At 37.3% G+C, this 19,185-nt stretch overlaps 1 protein-coding gene across 9 annotated transcripts in view; it reads right to left on the bottom strand.

Annotated features, from left to right (window-relative positions):
• LIN7A (lin-7 homolog A, crumbs cell polarity complex component) overlaps positions 1 to 19,185 on the bottom strand; it is a 207,073-nt gene that overhangs the window by 69,820 nt on the left and 118,068 nt on the right. For 8 of the 9 annotated variants that reach the window (XM_072973342.1, XM_072973341.1, XM_072973339.1 and 5 more), the window contains one exon: positions 8,957 to 9,075. Coding sequence is in view for 4 of the 9 variants with exons in the window: in XM_072973339.1 (XP_072829440.1) it covers positions 8,957 to 9,075 (119 nt within the window). In the remaining 5 variants the exon portion in view is untranslated. Of the gene's footprint in view, positions 1 to 8,956; positions 9,076 to 16,242; positions 16,405 to 19,185 lie in introns of those variants that run through there. The other variant, XM_072973340.1, reaches the window with a different exon arrangement.

Genomic DNA, 19,185 nt, shown 5'->3' with positions numbered 1-19,185 from the left:
TCCATTTTTAAATAAAAACTTGAAAACATGGGTTCCAGGCTATAGCTGTGAAATTACTAGACTACTTTGCACAGAGCAGGCAAGGCATCTTTTAGGATAATTGTCAGAGTGCGTGACACTAATGCACCCTGATGTTGAAAGTAATAAATCTCCATCAAAAGTAGAATGTCTGTCTTCTTCACCAGAGTAATCAAGCTCGATGTTGGACCCAGAAATTTCATATATAATCCACGTGTACACACAGTATTAAGATTTGTCTTCCATTAGAAGTTTTGCTTGACAAAGAAATATTTCACTGGTGGAACAACTTGGCCTTTAAAATATCCATGAGGCGTCTCTCTCTCTCTCTCTCTCTCTCTCTCTCTCTTTCACACGCACATACACATACACACACACACACACCCATAGGACATCAGCATTCACACGATAAAAATCAGAGCTTGACTGAAACAGTCATGGCTTTCACCCAATTGCATGCCAAGTGGGAAGGGCACAGCTATTATTTTCACCATAACTAGCTTCAAAATATATGCAAAATGCCAAAGTTCAGAAGTAGGTTATATCAAGTGAACAGAGGCACTCTTTTAATTTTTTTGTTGTTGTTCTGAGCAACCCACCAGTTCAAACATTTCCTGACTGCACGGTCTGGTCAAGCTTTCTTCAATTACTTATGGTTCTTTTGGCTTGGAAATGTTTCAAGACACATTGGGGGCAAATATGTTGAGCAAATTATCACTTCTTAAAATTGAGCTTTTTCTGCAGAAAATAAAAATTCTGTATTGTGTGAAGTATTTTCAGGATGCTCAGAAATAAGCTTTTCTTGACTTCGTGCTCTTGTTGGCAGGAAACTTACCACCCAAGAAACAGTCTGGCTTTTGTGTCCCAGCACATTTAGCAATGCAAATAAAATCAAAGGAAATCTAAGAGCCACCAAGATTTCTTTTCTTTGTCATCTGCCAACTTAAGCTAAGTTCAATATGAATAGAAAGAGATATGCATAAACATCATGTCAGATACATTTTGTTAATTTTAATGAATATAGTTCTATTCTAGATGCCATTATATAACAAGGATGATAATTTTACACAATGAATCCATGCCACTCCCTCCACGTTCAAAGTAAAACATTAAAAACACATTTTGCCATAAAAGTATTTGCACATAAAAGGAAGGAAACAAAAATTAAAAATTATGTATTTGCTCTTACTTCACCTACAACATAAGGCCTATATATGATGTCAAGAACTCCTTGTTCTGAAGTGATCTGAAGTATGACCAACTAACTGGTGTTGCTATTAACTTCTTATCATATGACAGACTCCTTACTTATACTGGTTTACCCTAAAACCACCCCAGATTGTAAACATCATTCTTAAAATGTGGAGCTTCCTATTAAGAAAAAAATTCTACATTTGTTTGGACGTTTATAGCTAAAGAACTATTACTCTCCACATTTGTAACTAATATTCCTATTAGAATATATTAAAATTTTTGTGTCATCACTAAACCACTAAATTTTTCAGCAGAATAGGTACCATTTCCCAACTACTTGCTCTCTTAGCTAGGGACTATATTAGTTAATTAAGGTTATTTTACACTTTTTATCTCATTTGATCTAATCTTCCCAATAATCCTGTAAATTTGTTATTTAATGCTAAAAGAAAAAGGATCTACCAAACCAAGATCATAGAGGTTAAGCAACTTTCACAAGAACACTTAAGTGGCCAAGCAAGGATTTGAATCCATTGTCAATGTTCTTTCGCTCTCCATGTACTGTTTTTTCTTTCCATTATAATGCATTATACCATGATTCAGCTTCAACCACCCTTCCTTCTTTTTCTTTCTCTTCCTTTCTTGCGTTTTCTTCCTTCCTTCCCTCTCTCCCTTTCTACCTTCCTTTATTCTCTTTCCCTTCCTCCAACTCTTTTCTCCTTCCATGTATCCTTCTTTCATTTCATCTTGTCACCATTGATCCAAGTATATGTTTTCTTAAGGTAATTAGACATCTATATTCTATCAAACAACCAATCATTAGCTTTTTCATAAAACTAATTACATTTGCCATCTGTGTTTCTGTCCACATAAGAAATTACGATGTACAGAACAGCATCAAGAACAAGCACTTGTGTCATAATGCTATGACCCATACAATTGTGGAATTAGGGTGCAATAGCTCAATTTATTTTGTTTTAATGAATGATGGGGAGGCAACGAATATGTCTGTTAGTCTTATGGGTTTTCTTAGCTCTAGTCTATGGAAACTACCACTTCTCTTCCCATCTGTTATCCGTTTCCTGACTTACCAATACATTATACCTAGCGATAACTGGGACCGTATGCCTTCATAATAAAAGCTCTCAACTGTATAATTATTAGCTGCTAGACTCTGTACTAGGTGGCTTTACATATATAATCTCTAACGATCTGAGTCGCCTCAAAGCTGATGTAGTATTACACCCACTATTAAAAACTGACAAACAAAATTTTAGAGAGGTGAAAAATAAGTAGCTAAGTTGGGATTTGGACACTGGTGCACTTGACTCCAATGCTGATCTAGTGACTTTGCTGCTCCCTCTCAAATGACAGAATGTCTCACAGTGACATTTCCCACATTTTACTGGTGGGAGACATTGTGGTGATAATTCCCAATCTACAGATTCCTCCAGGAAAAAAATTTCATCGGAGACTGAGAGCACTTGAATAGCAGACTGATATATTCCAACTATTTCTTCTATCTTGATTATACCTTTATAAAGAAATGATGTGAGGCTGAGATAGGGTGGGAGGTAGGACTGGAGGGTTAATGAGCTCCATCCTCAGAAAGGAAAAAAAAAATGAGAGTAGGGGCAAATGGGAGATAATCTAGAAGCAAACAAAATCTATGACCAAAGTGTCTCAAAATTTAAAAATTTATGAACCACCTAATTGGCATTAGCACTTATATCAAAAAACAATTTCACATAGTTTTAAAAAAGATATGCCCCAGCTTACTGAAAATACAACATTGTTTTTAAAAATTAATTTGGTTTTACAGCAGTAAAAAGCTTGTTACTGCTTTTAACCTTTTTCTAAGGTAAATTTGGCTTGATGACTGTTTTATTATCAGTCAGGACAGCTTGGGTTTTGCTGTGGTATGATAACCCCAACATCTTGGGGGCTTATAGTAACAAAGACTTATTTCTTGCTGAAACTACATGTTTATTAAGAGTTGGCTAAAGCTTTTTTTTTTCTTTTTTTATTTTTTTAATTTATTTTTTTTTTACATTTTTATTGATTCATAATTATTTTACAGTGTTGTGTCAAATTCCAGTGTTCAGTACAATTTTTCAGTGATACATGGACATATACACACTCATTGTCATTTTTCTCTGTGATTTATCATAACATTTTGTGTATATTTCCCTGTGCTATACAGTGTAATCTTGTTTATCTGTTCTACAATTTTGAAATCCCAGTCTATCCCTTCCCACCCTCTACCCCGCCCCCCCCCCCCCCCCCGGTAACCACAAGTCTGTATTCTCTGTCCATGAGTCCATTTCTGTCCTGTATTTATGCTTTGTTTTTGTTTGTTTGTTTGTTTTTGTTTTTTAGATTCCACATATGAGCGATCTCATATGGTATTTTTCTTTCTCTTTCTGGCTTACTTCACTTCGAATGACATTCTCTAGGAGCAACCATGTTGCTGCAAATGGCATTATGTTGTCGGGTTTTATGGCTGAGTAGTATTCCATTGTATAAATATACCACCTCTTCTTTATCCAGTCACCTGTTGATGGATATTTAGGTTGTTTCCATGTTTTGGCTATTGTAAATAGTGCTGCTATGAACATTGGGGTGCAGGTGTCATCCTGAAGTAGATTTCCTTCTGGGTACAAGCCCAGGAGTGGGATTCCTGGGTCATATGGTAAGTCTATTCCTAGTCTTTTGAGGAATCGCCACACTGTTTTCCATAGTGGCTGCACCAAACTGCATTCCCACCAGCAGTGTAGGAGGGTTCCCCTTTCTCCACAGCCTCTCCAGCATTTGTCATTTTTGGATTTTTGAATGACGGCCATTCTGACTGGTGTGAGGTGATACCTCATTGTAGTTTTGATTTGCATTTCTCTGATAATTAGTGATATTGAACATTTTTTCATGTGTTTTTTGATCATTTGTATGTCTTCCTTGGCGAATTGCTTGTTTAGGTCTTCTGCCCATTTTTGGATTGGGTTGTTTATTTTTTTCTTATTGAGTCGTATGAGCTGCTTATATATTTTGGAGATCAAGCCTTTGTCGGTTTCACTTGCAAAAATTTTCTCCCATTCCGTAGGTTTTCTTCTTGTTTTATCTCTGGTTTCCTTTGCAAAGGAAACCAGAGATGGCTAAAGCTTATAATTCTCATTTTTGCACTGTGCAATCCAGGCTGATTGATCATTTATCATAGAAGACATCACCAGTCACAAGGCAAAGGGAAGGGAACACAGCAAATAATGCACTGACTCAAAGGCTTCCCAAGCAAGTGGTACACATCACTTCCACACACAATTCCTTAACCAAAGCGGTTGTCATAATCACATGTAGCCTTAAGGAGGATGGAGAAATCCAACTGTAACATGTGCTAAGAAGGAGAGGAGAAATGGAAAACTTTTCAACAATCCACCATCACAGAATGATAGTTTCTATGGAGATAATGATAGTGAACAGATGGCTAATTCTGTTTTTTATTATTTTAGTTTTAGAAAGAATCTCCTTGTATTCTGGTGCAGAAATTGGATGTCCTCTTAAAATATGACCATTCATATACTATTGACTTCTTTCTCCAAGGCACTGAGAATATAAAGTGTTGGGGAAAAGCCCATCTCTTGGCAATTGAGCAATTTAATTCTCTTAGGAAATTCTCTTATTCAAAAATCAACATTTTATAATCCTTTTATTTCAATCTTTATTTTTCCTTATATTTTGATTTATAAGTTTGGGTCATTCAAGCTAATTCATACAGTGATCAACTAAAACTTGAGGAAGCCACTTAAAATTGCAGAATTGGCTTTTACCAGAAATATCAGTACCAATGTTTCAATTTTATCTCTCATTCAAAAATTTGTGTGAGCTTTCTTCTATCAGCCAGTGTCTCTCACTTTGGAAAAGCAGTATCATGTCTCTGCCAAGCACTCCAAAATTACTTGCACCACATAGGTGCAATTTAATTATTAACCACGTCCTTTAAGACCATTGGGCAAACAAAACAAAACAAAACCACCACCACCACCAAAAAAACCACACACAATCAAGATAAGTATTGCCAACTACTATCTGTATTCTGCAAATAAAACTGGGTGTGGATTGTCATTCAAGGGCAACTTGATAACATATCGATGCCTTTCTTAGTGGTATACATAGACGGTCTTGCTTCAGTACTGAACACAAAAATTTTCAGTCTTTATTACAGATTACAGAGAAATAATTAAGTAGAGAAAACACCTAATCTCTTCTAATCTCTCTTCATTAAAAAACAAAGTAAAATTTTACTATTCTCCTCCTTATAATTGCTGCACGTATGCCAGGAGGTGATTCAGTGGTTTCATCCAAATGTGAAGCAAAATATGGGTGTGCTCAACACGAAACAGCAACTGCAGTTAGTCTTATGTATTGCAAATAATAATAATAATAATTAGCAATAGCTTGGCTTGTCCTGCTTTCTTTTTAAGCATAATTTGGCCTTTGTAGTCTTGTTGGCAAGGGTGTGACCTGTACCTGGCTCTTGCTCTGGGGAGCGCAACTAAGAACGACACCTCCGTAGTTCTTGTTCGTTTCTCCACCTGTCGTGACAACACTGACAACTTTCACACTGGAAAGTATTACCTGGATAATATTTCTGAAAACCCAAATAACTTAACACCAGAGATTCTGCACGTTATCTGAATAAGAGACAAAAAACTTCAAAGGTTTCAGGCCAGCCTAACAATCAGTACCCAAGAGACCAGGAGTGAAATAAAACAATTTTCAGGTATTTATCATCAAACAGCTTTATACTTCCAAGTTGTGTTTTTCTTTACTGGCTTATGGGTTCACCTGTCTGGCCACATGTATTTATCCTTTACATTTTTATTGAAGACCTTCTCACTAGATGGATTCAAAATATTATTCTATGATTCAGATTTGTTGTAGACACACTGGCTTACTTTTATCACTACTTCCCACAGTGTATGTAAAACAACACCATAAGAATAATAAAAATTCCAAACCTAACAAAAATAAACAACACCATGTAATGGGTATGAAATGTGAGCCAAGATGAAGGGACCAAATCAATTTCTATTAACATGTATTGCCTTTAAGAACAAAATTATTACTAAGACCATTACTCTGAACATAAAGGTAATCTTATTAATCTTATCTACCTTATAAAATGTAAGGTAGATATGTCATCTTTTCTTTCTCTGAAATTTTTGGATTGCTTATAGTTATAGATTTCCATGGACCGTTAATGACACACATAGTGACAGAGTTTGTAAAATAGATTTATAATATCTATATAAGCTCTCCATATTTCTTTGCTTTTTAAAAAAATTCTCATTCTCTTTTTTCCTTAGCAAACTCTTTAAAGAAAAAGGCTTGTGTGTTTATCTGAACAGATAGCTGTACCATATTTACATCTCCAGCACCAGCTTCTCCTCTGAACTTCAGACTTAAGATGCCTGCCGGACAGCTCTCCTTGGATGTCTGAAAAGCATCATTAGTTTACTATGTCCAGACAGAGCTCTTGGATAGTCTTCTCCAAACTGGTCCATCCGCAAAAATTCCCAATTCATTACATCACCATTCATCTGACTGTTCAAGCCCACACCTAAGAATCAATGGAGACTCCTCTCTCTCACCCATGTATCTGATACATCAACAATTCCTACTGTCTTTATTCTCAAAAACACATATATTGAATCTGACAACTTCCCACTACTCACACCGTTGCCACCTTCATCCGAGCTGCCGCCACCTGATCTCTTACTTGACCAACTCCTTATGTTGTTACTGGTCTCTCCTGCTTCTACTATTGGACAGACACTTGTATTCTCACAGCAGTCAGAGAAACCTTTTTGCAAAGCTAATCAGGGCAGGTGAAAACTTTCCAAGGGCTTCCTATCATGCTTAGGATAGAATCTAATGTTTGCACCACGGCCTGAGAGGCCTTACGTGATCCTCTCTCCCACTGCTTCTAAGCAGCCTACCTTCCTTATTTCACTGCAGGTGTAACTGGCTATTGGGTTGTTCCTTCTACGGATTAAGGTCATTCTTGCCTCTGGGTTTTTGCACTTGTGGTTTCCTCTGCCTGGAATACTACACCCTCTTAGTATCTGTGAGACTTATTCCACTACTTCAGTTAGGTTATTTTCTGATCACCTTAATTTAATAGAGCCTTACCCATATACTCCCCTAATCCTACTTCATTTCTCTCCGTGGTCTTGTCATTTTCTGATATTTTGCTGTATATTATTTATCATCATTTTTTTCACTAGAATGTAAGTTCCATGAAAGGAGAGACTTTGCATTGATTACAAGCCAAATTCCCAGTGAGCTGAGAGATATATTTGATGGTTCCTAATTCTTTAGTTCTGTGGAAAGCAGAAAGGTGATAGAGTATCTAAGATGAAAAGCCAGCCACCAAATCTCAGGGGAGGAGCACCCTGTGAAGGAAGAAGAGTGTACAGGGGATTTAGCTTTGGTCTACCGAGTGACTAAAGGAAGCCCACGGGGTTTCTACACATCTATACCTTTCCCGCTGCGCAGCCAATGGCCAAGAATTCATACACTTTGAGAAATTTCCTTTGAGTCTTTAGTCAAACTCAGACGTTAAACCTTAGAGCTAGAATTATGACTATTTCCTTAAGCTGTGTTCATTACAAACAAAAATTAAGTAGTGAACTTCACTTGATAAAGACTTAGCACAAGCAGTCTAAGTCAAATCTCAGCAAAATCCAAATATTAACTGCACTGGGTAGGCTCTGGTTTAAATATGCAGTGAGAGAGGTTTTGTATGTCTCTACTGCAGTCACATGAGTCCTTTTCACTTAGTGACAATTCACACTAGAACTGTTGAGGCATAAAATATGCATTAACCACAAGTAGAGTTTCAAAGAGTAAGGGAGGTTGATACAAGCATCCCTTGAGAGACGTGTGCCCTCTGCTATAACAAATTCTCTGGCAGTCATTGCTGGGGACTTCTAGAGGGACAATATGCTGGATATATGGACTTTAGGTTGTAATTGATAAATTGTTATTTAGCATCTGATAGGCAGGGCGCGATGGGCTTACTGAATAAAACAATGTAGTATATATATATCTTAAGTGAACTATCTTGTAACCAGTGAAATTCATTAATTGGTCAATTCCACCCAAGGCAACATGAAATTCAAATAGTCATTTTACACACACGTGATTCACCTCAGGCTTTTTGAAACCACACAAATGAGGAAAGCATTATAAAGATCTGTTGAAGGTATATCAACCTGTTCAATTTCCCATTTATTGCACTAAACAGTAATGTCTGGATTACTATACCTTTAGTCACTAGGAAGTTACTGTTTCAGATGTACCTGTGAAAGATTCAGTTGAGTGTTCTTTTAAGAAAAGCTCAGCTCCTATTAATCATGACTATTTCTACCTAAATTTCCAGATGGTTTCATGTGACTACTACATAGTTTCGACATGTCACAGGCATCTGCTGAGGCAGCCACTTCATTGGTACCATAAGATTAACATTTGGTTTTATATATGAATGCATAAATCCTAATGGGTTCTAACTTAAGAATTTAGCAGACTATATTTTATCATCTGTCTAAGCAGTTAAAAACAGAAGGCTAAGATGTAGTTACAATCTTAACTATTTCTACTGTTTGTGTGGAAAAGACATGCTTTCTAGTCATAAGACATATGGCAGAATATTATTATTATTAAAAGTATTATTAAAATCTTAGTGTCATACCTCTCGAATAGCAGTACAAAACTCACTCTGAAGGACTTTTTTGAGAGATTGTAGCTTGTGCACTGGTACTTCTCCAGATTCCTGTAGTTTTTCCAGTAATTCAATTGCTCTGGCAACATCTGAATAAAAATAAAAAAGGAGAGACATGGAGTAAACTGTATTTCATCACCAAAGTACCATCATTTCAACTGAACGGTGACAATGAAAAATAAGTGGTAGTAATTGCAGAAATCAGAATTTACAATTCATAGCTTATTGATCTCATCTTTTGGTAAAAGGTCATTTAAATCTGTTCTGCACAATTTGTCACTTAATACATCTTCTTGGATGGCACTTCTCATATGTTATTTCTGTCACACAAATTAGTTTGAATATTCTTTCAGGAAAGTAGGTCAGGAAACATGTCTTTGGTAGATTCTGAAATCCCAGTAACTAAATGAGTCCTGTCAATTTTACTCTGAGATTTTTTTTCTTTCAGTTTGCCTTTTCTCATTCCACATTTGTTACATCTGCATTTTTACACTTATTAGTACGATGATTTGATTAACATACATCTCCTCTACCTTCTGTAAACTCCTTGAGGGTGGGAACTTACTTGGGTTTACTCACCACTGCATCCTCAGAGTCTGGTGTACTACAGTGAATAAATATTTGATAAATGAGTGAATTAATTAATTGGTTCTCTCCATTTCACTCTCATTGTATTATTCTAGACCCTAATCTCCACCTCTCCTCTGTCCAACTGGAATCACTTTTTCTCTTCCAGCCTCTTGATACAGTTCATAAAGTTATCTTCTTAAAATAAAAATATGATCATGTACTCACCTACCAGTTTCTAGGACAGTACCAAAAAGAAAAGAGTTTTCAATAACAACTAACTGAAACACTTCCCTTTCACTTGACAGAATCAAAGGTTAATATATCAAAAAACATAACCTTTTATAGTCATACTTTTCAAATTCCCAGGGTAGTTTTGTATTGCCAAGAAAAAATATAATGAAGGCCATTTAAAAAATACTTATGGTGATCTCTTCTACCTCCGTTACTGTAGTCAATAATTCACTGAAAAGTCACCTAGGCATTTATGTATAGGATAGAGATTTTCAATTCCTAACTGACTAGTTCCAGAAAGTATCCCATATCCCTGCTATCAAGATTATAAATTCATTCATTCATCTATTCATCCACTAACTTCTGTTCCTGTTAGATTTGGCATCAAGCTTAATAAAAAGAATAAAACACATTTCCTTTCTGAACTCACAATCAAATGGCAAAAAAATACAACAGCATAGCTACCTATAATAAAATTGTTACCACCTCAGAATCTGAGTGGGGTTGGCAGAGGTGTAAGTATCTAGCTAAAGAAAATAACCAAAAAGTGACTTTAATGGAGACTCTTCCATGAAGTATTGCCAATTTATTGCTGACTGTGGTCCAAAGATGCACAAATCATGAAATCAATAAGACACTGCCAATTTCAAAAGTCTATCTTTTTTGTATATAAACTAGAAGTCAACATAACCAATTGGACAATATCAGCCACAGTCACAATCAGTAAGATACCGAGCTAATAATTTTATGGATTTCTAGCTGCAGAAAAGGCTCTATCTAGATGCCAATGGGTACTTGGAACTCTCAACATGTTTAAAATTGTGCACATTATATTTTTTCCTGAAACTATCTCGTCTATTCCTATATTCCCTATTTCCATTAATAGCATCTCCACCCATCCTGTCTTTCAAGCTAGACTCTAACATCCTCTTTCACATTCACCTCCACATGCAATTAGTCAGCAAGTGCTGTTGATTCTATCTCAAAATGCCTTTTGAATGGAATCCCTTTTGCTTCGTTACTTCAGGGAAGCCTTTATTATTTCTCACCTGGGTTACTGGAACATCTCCTAACTGTTCTTTAAATGGCTTTTCTTTTTAAGTCCATCCTCCACGTTGCTCCCAGAGTGATGGATCTCATTATTATACTCCCCTGCACAGAACCCTCTCTGGCTTCCTCCTGCCTACAGGGTGAAGTTCAGACCACTTAGGGGTACATACAAGTCCCTTAACAACAGACCTCTTCTGACTCATCTCTAGAAACCTTCTCCTACCCATCCAAACTTTTTGCTACTCTAGGACATGCCACAGGTCCCTATGACTTTGTACATATCTTCCCCTGTTCCTGGAACGCAATTTACTCATTCATCCAGTAGTGCCAGGCATAGTGCTACACGTGGGAGACACTGTGGTAATGGAGACAGCCTTGTTCTTGCTTTCATGATACTTACAGGCCTGAAGGGTCACAGATACCCATTAAGTGGGTGTGAGCTATAAAAGAAGCACTACAGGCCAGTACACGGATGTCTAACCAAGACTCGTGTCATCATCCAGGAGGTCAGGGAGGAACTCTGTGAGTATAACAGCTAGGCAGAGCCCTAAGTAGGAGGTAAGGGTGAGGAAAAGAGGGGAAAAGTTCCAGGCAAATGAATGCAGACTGAAGTATTGTGGGGAATTCAAAGAACTGAACGTTCAATATGGCCGAAGCTGAAACCAGGACAAGAGTAGCAAGAGAGGCAGAAGAGAGAAATCACATCATGGAAGGCACGTTAGGCCAGGTAGGGAAGACCTGGCTTAAACAGCATCTCCTTAGACATGCCTTCCTTGACTCTCCAAGGCAGATGTAGTTGTTATCACATCTGTGTTTTCACAGTTCTTTGTTCACACATCCACGGGAATAATTACTACTCTCTGCTATACCTCTTTTTGCATATATGTCTCCTTCCTTCACCCTTGCAAATCTATAAGCTTCTTGAGAGTTCAGGAACAGTATCTTATTTGTCACTGTATCCATAGTTCATTGAAGAGTACTTGACAAATATTAGGTGTTTAAATATATATTTATTGAGTGAATAATGAATTAATTAATGAGACTGGCTAGAAAGGCAGGGTTCAGAGGTCTATGTCTAGTTGGACATACAACTTCTCATGAGACTAGACCTCCAGATGACTGCCAACCCTGGTCAAGACTGGCTTGGGTCTGGTGTTGGGGAAGGATACAAGCCTGAACCTACAGGCTAAAGGCTGTTGAGTGACTGACTGTACTGGAAGAAGTACAGAAAAGTTGAAAATGACTATTCAGGAGTTCTTACCCTAGGCTGCACTTTAAAATTATCTGGGGTACATTTAAAAATTATTTATTTATTCCTCCCCCTCCTTGTTTTATTGAGATATAATTGACATATAACACTGTATTAGTTTAAGTTATATAAAATAATGATTTGAGCATATATATATATTGCAAAATGATTACTACAACAAGTTATTAATGTCTGAGACTCACCCCAAATGAACTAAACCAGAATATATAAAACAGTGGTTCTCAACCTTGGCTGCAGACTGGAATCACCTGGGGAGTTTTTAAAACCATGGATGCCTGGGTCTCACCCCAGAGATTCCAGTGTGATTGGCAGAGGGTGGGGCCTGAGTCTGGGGCTTTTGAAAGCCCTCCAGGTGATGCTGAAGTATAGCCATGGTTGAGAATCACTGGTCTAGTTGGCATAGGTATTTTTATAGCCCTATGTGAAATGTGCATGTAGGACTGAGAATCTCTGCTAGAAATTAATGGTTTTAAAACATGAGTGGGCCTAAGAATAACCTGGGGAGATGTATTAAAATGTAGGTTCCTGACCCCCTACCCGCACTTGAGGGATGTGGATTCAGGAAAGAAGAGAAAAAGGATCAGGAATTTGCCTTTTAAACAAATGATTCAAGCGATTCTAAAGTTGTTGTTTCACAGACCCCATTTCAAGAGATAGTGAACAAAGTGATAGTTCACGTTTTTTTTTTCAGCCCCAGTGTTCCAGAAACTCTTGCATTTTCTATGATCCTTTGATACCCTGTGTAACAGGATACTGAATGGGATTCTTCTGGGAGTCTCAGAATTATTGATAAAAGCCCATGAACGAAAGTAATTAGTGTTAAGTACCAGCCCCATTCCGAAACAGTGCTTCTAGCAAAGGCTGCTTACTAGAAACACCTGTGGAAGTTTTAAAACCAGCCGGCTTCCCCTGACCAATTAAATCAAACTCTCTAAGAGATCCAGTCATCAGCATTTTTGTTTTTGTTTTTAAGCTTCTAGCTGATTCCTATGACCATCCAAAGTTGAGAAATAGTGTTCAAAAAAGATCTATCAAGGAAACTAGACCCCCACCCCATTAAGACTTATTAAGCTGAACTAGCCCTATTATATTATACTACTTTTCCCAGTCCTTATTAAGAGGTAATTGTGAGATGAAAGAAAATTCGTGAAGAATTGTTAAGTCACTAACTTTGGACAGCATACTAAGTCTTTGGCTTCTCTTCCATTAACTAAGCAAGGAGTGTTCCAAACAGAACCGACTGGAGCTGTTGGGGGTGCCTGCACAGGGAGACCAGACTCCCTTTCCTGGGTGACAGGCAGTGGATTTGGTGATCAGCCTGTCCTCTGTGCCTGTCTGTTCAGAGGGAGAGAACTAGAGAGCAGTGCCACTGGAGCTTGAACCATTTTGCTGGCACCCACCCACAGGAATCCAGCTGTGTGAGGTCACAGGGGATACAGCAGTTAGTAAAAGCCAAAAGAAGTCTAAAAACCAAAGGTGGGAGAGATCAGATCCCTTCAACCCAGGCCTAGCTGGTGCTGCAAACAAAGATGTGTTGAGTGATAAACTGGATGTTAGACTCGAGTTTAAAATGAAATTCTGATTCCCCTTAGCTCTACAAAAATACCAGAAATCTGCAAGGCCAAGATCTAGAAAGAAGCAAAAGAAGCCTGTAAGTAAAATACTTGTTCTTAAAATGACTGCAGTTAAGTGTGTGTAGTTTATTTATGAGTCCCCTTAAGGTTTTTATTGAGAATCTCCATACACTTATTTTATGGAAATATTCTACAAAAGTTGGTTACTAGCACAGAAGTCTGGGTTTACTAGGATAGCTAAGATTAGAAGGAATATTAGATAAGGACTGTGGAGGCTGCTTGACAAACACGATGAAAACAAGAAGACGTCAGAACTTTTTCCTGAGACAGACTCCTCTTGTCTGCCAACTCTCAAGTTCATACCTCTACCATCTATCCCATTATCTAAACAAAATACTTTGGTATTACCTTTGCCCCCTCACTCTCCCTCACACCCTGCTTTCCATTAACCCTCACCTCTAAAAGCGACCATAACAATAAACTTTTATTTAAGGTTTATGACGCAGGAGTCATTGTATGCTGAGAGCTTTACATATTTTACCCCCTTTTATCCTTATAACAACTTTATGTGGTAGTAAATATCCACATTTTCCAATGAGAAAATTGAGGCTTATAGAGAGTTTAAGGATCTCATTAACAAATAGGGGATCTGGGTTTGGAGTCTGGATCTAAGTGATTGTAACCCTGTACCTTTTATTTTTATTCCAATAATAGCTTTTCTTTTAGCAGCTTTTCCCTTCAACATTCAGTACTTGTATAACAGCCCTGTGCTCTGCAGGATTTCTTGGTCAGAGGCTGAGATCTTAATCATATGTCTCTCAATAAAGATTAACCTCTATTCCATTTACCAGGATATCTCTCTCAGTAATTCTCAATGACCATCAGAATTATCTGGAGAGCTTTTAAATGATAGGGAAGAGTGTTTTACAGCCTTGGCTATCCACTGGAATCACCTGGGTGAACTGAAAACAAAACAAAACAAAACAAAACAAAACAAAACAAAACAAAACACAAGATACCTAGATCCTATCTACATATATTTCTGATTTTACTGTTCTGGGATATGGCCTGGGCATCAGGACCTTCAGAGCTCCCCAGTGATATAATGTGAAACCATGCTGAGAATCAGTGATATGGCTTGTCAAAGTACACCTTGGGGATTCTAATAACACTGTTACTTATAATACTAATTGCTGTCACATATAGTGTTTAGTATGGCACGGATTTTCAACATTTTACTTCTCTTAGCACTATGAGGTAGGTACTATCATCTCTATTTTATAGAAAAGGAAACTGACACCCACAGAGTTAAAAGTATTTCTCCAGGGAAAGAGATAGTAAGTTGTAGAGTTAGGATCTGACTCCTGGCAATATGGCTCTAGAATCTGAACTACATTTGAGATATGACTCAGGAATCCACATTCTTAAAATCATTCCCAGCATTTCTTCTCCAAGGTTGTGAACAGAGATTAAGCTAATCTGATCAACAAATCCTTGTCTGAGGGCTGAAAGCAGTGGTTCTCAAATATTAGTCAGCTAAAAATTTAACCCTGGACCATTAATTAAAAATTGAGATTAAAATAAGGAGGCTGAGGGTGAAGCCTTGAAATCTGCTCTTTCATTAGTCATCACAGATGGTGCTGATGTAGAAAGTGGTTCACAAATGCACTTCACAGATTACCAATAGTTTAATTTGTGATCCAAAACAAAATGAGTTAATGGCCATCATTTATTCAGTGTTTACTTGCCTTACTTAAGTCATCTTATAAAATTCTCACAAATATATAAGGATTACTATTGTTTCCATTGTACAGTTAGAGAAAAACAAAAAACAACTAAAGCTCAGAAAAATGAATTTTATGGCTCAAGGGTATACAACTAGCAAATGGTAGGGCCAGGATTCAAAACCAGATGTGTTTGACTCCAGGGCCCATGCTCTTATTTATTTCTCTATCCTGCTATGGAACAGGGATTAGAAATAAAACAATAAAGGTATAGGAAACTTATTTTTTAAATATAGCATCATGGACCATCACAAGGTAAGGCAAACAGATACAATACTGCCCAAAGCTGTAGATGGTAACTCTTTGATTATAGTATAATCAGTGTGTTCATATTGATAACGTATCTTAATCATCAAAATGATCAAATCATCAATTGCCTGACAGTAAGATAATATATAGATATTATTATATATTTATAATATATAGATATATAATCTATAATATATAGATATTATAATAGACTTCCTTTAAAATACATTGAACAGTAATAACCAAAAACAACAATAAAATATTGGAATTTAAGTGAAATGAGCCTCCAGTGATCAGGAATAGTTCAATTTTCATATATTCTATCCTTAATGATGAAGTTTTATTACCTGACTGATATTTAGACTGCCAAGTTTGACCATGATTCATTTGCATCTGGAACTTGGATGAAGACGGCACTGGGTCATTTAAAGCATACTGCACCCTATTTCCATAAAAATCTATTGAGTGCTATGGAAAACAATGTGAATTACCTACCCCCTGGCCATCTAAAACCCTCATATTCCTTACCTTCTACCACAGAAGCTGGGAAGCAAACATGCTTCCTCTTTCCAGACTCTTGTCATTTGGCTAAGTTGCTGTGTTAAATCTCTGACTATGGCTTTCAGGAAGGCTCTATGATGGACAAACTGCTGGCATATGCTTCAGTGTTTTGGTCTTTGCATCCTTCCTCTTTCCCCAGTCTCTTGCCAGCTATAATGCTTTAATGTGCCTAGAGATGAATTGGCCATTGTGTGATCATGAAGATGACTGTCATATGCTAACAAAGGTGGAGTAGGAAGAAGGAAGGGGCATAGCCCTTGAGGGCAACACTGCCCTGTGTCCTAGCCTTGAACTCAGCAACCCCATGATCCTTGTCTGTGAGACAAATATATCCTTTACTATTTGGTTTTCTGTGACTGGCAACCAAATACAAAATAACTGATACAAGAGGACATGACTTTAAAGGCACTATTCTGAGGTTGCAGGGACAAGGCTGATATTCTTGAGGAACTGGAGTCACATATGGTAGTCCTTGTTAAGATAGCCATGGAAAGCCTCTCTGACAAGGTGACTTTAGGACTGAGACTTGAATGTTGAGAAGGAGCCAGACAGATGAAAACCCAAAGAAGGGGCATCCAGACAAAGAGAACAACAAGGGCCTAAACTGAGCGGACCGAGCCTACAGATTAGAAGAGAGAAAACCAGTGTCAGTGAAACATAGTGAGGAGGGCAGATTAGCAACAGCAACCACGGTGTGCCAGTAAATGATTAACAACTAGCTCTTCAAAACACAGGGACAAAACAGAAAAGGCCCTGATTTGTAGCATTTGCCGATTCTGTAGTGTAAATATTCCTACTATGGCCAGTTTCAAGCCATCAACATGGTATCACTGGCTTGCAAAATTCTCAACTATCAGCAATCCCAAGGCGGAAAGTACCATTCCGAGCACACCACTGTACAGGAAACAAAGTCTGAGACATAAACAGGGGCTAGATTGGGTGCAAAGATTTTGTAAGAAGACTGTATTTTAGTGTAATTACTAAAGAAAGCCACTGGAGAGTTTTTGGAAGAAGAATGATATGATTTGATTCACATTTTATAAGTATCACCAACTATTGTTTGAAATACTAGATACTGTGGATCAAAGGTATGTGCAGGAAGCCAGTTAGGAGGAAGGCTATTATAGTGGCCTGGGTAAGACATGGCGGAAGCTTAGACTCAATGGGGGCAGTGGGGACAGCAAGATATGGACAGCACAGGTGGGGAGAAGAATTAGGACCCCAAGGGGGTGCACAGCTGTATGATGAGGTCTCAACAGATGTCTCTCCAGCAGAAAAGGACTGACTAGTGAATACAGCCACACACCTTAGGCTGTTTCATCAATATTTGTGGCTGCTGTTTTACTTATTTAAGCAAATGGTGTCAACAAATTTAGTAAGTAACAAGAATAACCATGTGGAAGAAAAGTATCACCACCTCAAAGATAAAATTATTTTAAAAGAAAATAATAAGAGGGTGACACTTTTTCCTGTTTATTCTTTTCCTGTCTAAATAAGATCCCTCCATGCAGGATTAATTAGGGATTATATAAAGTGATTTACCATTGTACCAAGCAGTTGGAAAATATGGATATAAGCTAAAAGTCAGAGACCTGGGAACTATAAAATTTGGTAATAGTGATTTTATACAGTTATCTTGAGGTATGAATGAGAATATAATCATAATGAGATTTGCATATAGAGTGCCTGGCACATGAGTTGTAGGTGAGATCAATACCTACCATCTTTTCTTATAACCCTTCTTTCTGTGAGTCCTCACTTCCTGTTCTACTAGTGGCAATGTTTGAAAAGGAAATTAAAATTACAGGAATGGAATTATGCTACTCAAATTTCCTTTGATAAGGTGACTAGGTGGTCCTCTTTTTAAAGACATACTCTCGTACTTGAATAACTAAGTTTAAGTAGAATGGCTATGAACAACAAAATCTAGCCATAGGTCAGTATTTTATGTACAGTACTGTACAAGTCATTATTAAGATTACATTTTAAATAGTGTACATGAAATATTGACTTATTGCTAGCTTTATGATGTATCTAAAAATTGGACCAAAGAATGCTCAGTTTAAAAATCTAATGCTGCACAACAGAACATGTATACCAATAAATTAAAATAGCTGATTATTGTTTGCACTTCTATTGCTGTGATAGGAAAGGAAACTGTCAATTTACAAGTTACTGAGACATGACAACCAGTGTGTCCTTCTTATTCAACAGTCATCTCTGTTTTGTTCCAGCCACAACTTGCCACGTTCCTTAAATGCAGACCAACTGAAGAACGAGGTCAATTTAAATGTGCTCAAATTTAAAACTTCATCTACTATGCTGTTAAAAACAATCCCACTTCATGTGTATTATCAAATGCTGAATGACTTTTCTTCCTGGGATTTGGGATGACACTGCAGTGTATCACAAAAAGTTTGACAATACTAGAATTTTTAAATCATGAATTTATAGAATGAAAAACGCCAGCCCAGACTCTGCTCAAAAAGTGTTTGCCAAAGCTACTGCAACCAGAGCAACACTTTATGCTATAAAGTGAAAAGCTGTAGTTGCTAAGAGTCTCTGAAGTGGTAGGTACCTGTTTCATTTGAAAGTGATTAGGTACCCAATAAACAAATCTTTAGGTATACAAAGCTTAAGATGGCTTTCTTTGTTAAACAATACCTGTTCCGTGGTTGGAATGAGTAATGTGTTCCCAGTTTTTCTAGGAACTATATTCAGTGTTTTCTTCTTTCTCTTTTCTTCTTTCCTTAAAAAAATTTCATCTAATTTTCCCCAGCAGCTAAAATTTAAGCTTGATTTGCCCACCATTACCTGAGATCTCAGGAAATCAAACGTTTCACCTTTTTTGTTTGAGCTTTTAACTCTATTACATTTGATGCCTTTCCCTTTCTTCTGTATTTTCACCTC

The sequence above is a fragment of the Vicugna pacos genome, chromosome 12, assembly GCF_048564905.1.
Source record: "Vicugna pacos chromosome 12, VicPac4, whole genome shotgun sequence".
Taxonomy (NCBI): Eukaryota; Metazoa; Chordata; class Mammalia; order Artiodactyla; family Camelidae; genus Vicugna; species Vicugna pacos.
Note: the sequence above shows the minus strand (reverse complement) of the source record. Positions and strands in the feature narration are given on the sequence as shown.